Raw genomic sequence first — 4,206 nt, 5'->3', positions numbered from 1 at the left:
TTATGGTGCGATTTTTGCTCGTCTCTATGTACAGCTGTCCACTTTGCACTCTCAATGCCTATAATTATATATGGCTTTTGTTATCTATTTTCATTTTTCATAATATAGGATTTTTTTAAGTAACTTATTGATTACGTTATCTTATTGGAACATAATAATCATATGTACAAAGTCTTGTCATATCATCTTCGTTGAAGGAGTATAGCAGTAAAGAGAAATACAGAAAAGGTAAAATTTAAAACTGAAGGAAAGGTGAGGGGCTATTCTTGAAACTTAGTGTGTGGGTGGTACACAGCAACAATAAGCGCGTGAGCAGTGTAAGGTGACGTGTTAATAAACAGTAAAGGTAGCGTATAATGCAGAAATATTTATTTATGGGCAATTTGCAGGCTTTTTATTCATGACCTCAGAAAATGCACCAATTGCCGTTGCATCACGCAATCAGTAATCGAAACTCACTTTCATGCTTCCATTTTTACCCATACAAATCTTCTTTTGTTTTATATATGTTTTTAATAAAATGAGAATAAAATCTTTAGTTATTAAGTTTTAACTTTTACGTTGGTATCATAAACTATTTTATTTTCACATATAGTTTGAAATAAAAAACGATTCAAGGTACATTCTGTTATGTTCATTTGACCTTTTGGGATAGGTTTAGCATATCTTATGTCGATATCTTGGATTCGTTGTAAAATTGGTAGCTATTATTTTGAAATTATAAAGAATTGATTTACACTTTTTTTTTCTTTCCCATAACGACATAAGCGTTGCTATGATAAAGTTATTTCAAAAAGTAAAAGTAAAACTATTATGTTACACAACTTAACTAAATGATTATCTAATTTAAGTTTTGATTTTCAAAACTATAAAATTACTTAAAAACATATCTAACATATATATCATCAAACATATATGATAATTATTTTTTTTTGAACGGTTGGTTAATAGCTAAAAGTTAGTATCACATACTTAATAGAATTTATCAACTTCCGAATTAGAATTCAATACCTCCAATCTAAGAGACAAAACATCTATCAAGTAGACTAGTGTCACATCAACATATATGGTAATTAAATATAGCATGTCAGAAACATGATCAAGTATTTTATTTTTTAGATTTTATTAGATATAAATTAACAAACATATTGATGAAAACATTTGAACCTCTCTCTTTCTCTCTCTCTCTCTCTCTCTATATATATATATATATATATATATATATATATATATATATATATATATATATATATATATATATATCCAAGTTCTTTTAAGAACCAAAAAATTTATCAGAATTTAAGAACTCATAATTCGTATATTATTTTTCAATAACAAAAACATTAATTTTTTCTGAAATGATGTGTCTAAACTATATCTAGGCTAAAAAAATATTTGATAATTTTTTTTTTTGAAATATGAATTTATGCACAATCAGCAATTTGGAGAAGAAGATTGATGTTTTTAGTTTTGAAAAATGATAAATGTATTATGAGTTCTCAAGTTCTCATAAATCTTTTGGTTTTCACAATATATATATATATATATATATATATATATATATATATATATATATATATATATATATATATATATAAAAAGATTGTTTATAGTATTACGGATAGAGTTTTTATTCACAAATCAATATTATTTTATTCTCAAATTATATTATTTATGAGATTTTCAGATGTGCAATTTTTTGGATCGTTTGTAAGACAATAAATGAAGCAATGTTCAAAAAAAAAGTTTTAACTTTTAGAACTTGCGCAACATGAATTTATTCATTTTTCCTGGGTTGAAAAACGGAGGACATACTTAACTTAGATTGGATTGTTTGAAGATAATCTTTCTTTCTAGCTCGCGATATACAACAATCTATGCAATTACTAGCTTGTTGCTTGCTTCTGTTGGGATTTTATACAATTTCATCCATCGTTTAAAAGAATATGATTGTGACACTTATAGAAAATAATGTTAATAATAAGTGTTCAAAAGTACATTGCTATGTAGGATAGTACATGAAGTGTGTTACTTTTGCCTAATCATGGTAGCTCAGTAGATAGGATGGTTTGCTCCTTGTTTCAAATGCAGTCAACTTTATTATTTCGTACTTTTGTATCTATATCGATGTACGTTTGTCTAGGCGCTCGATAGCCTTTTTTTCGTTTTTTAATACAACTTTGTCGTTAAAAAAATAATATTAATGTGGTTGCATAAAAAATGTCATTGTTCAAGTCCTATCTATACCATTAATTAGTGTCGATTTTTATGTATATGGATTGTACTTATTATTGTGATAAGTGAACATTTATGTTATTATCAACCAGATTTATTATGATTATCAAAATAACTATTGGCTTTACAGGAAAAAATAATTAATACGAACTTTAAGTTACTGATAAACAGATTTACAGCTAAATACCCTTTAAAAAAAAATTCTGTTGACAAATATAATTTAAAATAATTGATAATATATATTTGATCGGATTCGAACATAAGCCTTGATATTTTATAACTCACGGTCAATTTGAGTTAAAATTTGAAAATAAGTATAAATAAATCATTGATGCCATGCCATGTGGTCCTTGTGGTCCTTTCAGGAGCTGTTGGCTGCCATCTCCGATATATATATACCCTCTACCAACAGACTAACTGCACTATACAACTCCGACTACCCCCGCCGCTACCACCCTCCGACACCATCGGCTCTGCTATAACAGTCTGTAAAGAGGTTGACATGGGAAACTGTCAAGCTATTGATAATGCAAGTCTCGTAATACAACACCCAAACGGGAGAGCTGAGAGGCTCTACACCAACATCTCCGCCGCCGAGGTTATGAAACTCAACCCTGGTCACTACGTCGCTCTTCTCCTCACCACCACCTTATACTCTTCCCGTCCTCCGTCCTCCACCTCCGACTCCACCAAACAAACCGCCACGGCCAACTCCCAGCCCCTCCGTATTACCCGTATCAAACTTCTCCGCGCCACCGAGAGTCTTACCGTCGGCCATATTTATAGACTCGTCACCACCCAAGGTGTGTCGTTTGTTACCTTGTGATTTTCAATATATGGGTTGATTTAATTCCCAGGAAAACATTGAATTAATCGTTTTTTTTCGATTTTACAGAAGTAATGAAAGGATTAATGGCGAAGAAGAATGGGAAAACTAGTAGTAATATCAGGGTACTCAAGCCTTCAGAAGAATCCGCCGGAAAAAATGAAGATTCAGCCACGAGATCTAATCAATCAGAGAGAACCAGAACCCACATCCAGGTTTTAAATCTTAACTAATCCTCTGTTTCTGTCTTAGATTGGTAAAGAGTATAATACTCATTAAATCAACTTGGTATATATCCAGATGAAGAAATCTGAGAAAGATCGGCGGCGGACGGTGGCTCCGGCGAACTCTTCGGCTGCTGCAATCAAACCAAGAGGATGGCATCCATCGTTAAACAGCATCTCCGAGGCATCAAGCTAGATTTAAGAATCAGCAGCTCGCTCTGTTCATATTGACTCCTGATGAATCTCTAGTTTTTGTATGACTTTTGTAGGTTTATGATAATCAATGATTAAAATTTCTTGAAGATGGGAAAACTTTGATGTTCTACGTTTGTTGGGTTATAAGAAATGCGATGAACGTTCTTTGCAATATATTTCATTTTTGTGCAGAAAAAGATACGAATATTTATTTAGTTATCTTTAATTCATATAATAGTCGAGTAAATTTATAGTTACTTCGAAAAAGCAGTTTGTTCAAACATTTTTCTGTACTTTTTTATCCGATAAATTTAATATTAAAAATATAATAAAATTAGTTTTGTGACTTTTGTCAAATCTTGTAAAAAATAATTATTGGAATTTGTATTCACAAATAAATATAATTGTAGTCCATTTATGACTTAACTAATCCAAAATATTCGTTATTCAAATATGTAGCACATCCAAAAACGTGCCTAAATCTCAACTATGCATAATGCTGGATTAAAAATATAGAACCCTGTTATAGTATATTTTTATGAACCCTTAACCCACAACCCCCAAACTTGTAAATGAACCTTCAATTTATTAACTGATAGGTGTATTTTCAACATCTTCTAACATTAAAACATATATTTTTGAATTTTAACAAAATGTTTTAAATAAACATACTATAGCAAAATGATTAATTAATTACCTGTTTCCAATAAAACTTATTAAGACCCA

At 30.2% G+C, this 4,206-nt stretch overlaps 1 protein-coding gene across 1 annotated transcript; it reads left to right on the top strand.

Moving 5' to 3' along the window:
- The first annotated feature begins 2,610 nt into the window (after positions 1–2,610).
- On the top strand, positions 2,611–3,654 carry LOC145081051 (uncharacterized). The gene is made up of 3 exons (XM_079023215.1): positions 2,611–3,038; positions 3,131–3,276; positions 3,362–3,654. Exons 1-3 carry the CDS (start codon positions 2,738–2,740, stop codon positions 3,479–3,481), a joined length of 567 nt encoding a protein of 188 aa, XP_078879341.1. The 5' UTR covers positions 2,611–2,737; the 3' UTR covers positions 3,482–3,654.
- The last annotated feature ends 552 nt before the right edge of the window (positions 3,655–4,206 follow it).

This window comes from Lactuca serriola, chromosome 1, assembly GCF_051521515.1.
Source record: "Lactuca serriola cultivar US96UC23 chromosome 1, Lser_US96UC23_V15, whole genome shotgun sequence".
Classification (NCBI taxonomy): domain Eukaryota; kingdom Viridiplantae; phylum Streptophyta; class Magnoliopsida; order Asterales; family Asteraceae; genus Lactuca; species Lactuca serriola.
The sequence above is the reverse complement of the archived record's forward strand: the minus strand, read 5'-3'. Positions and strand labels throughout refer to the sequence as shown.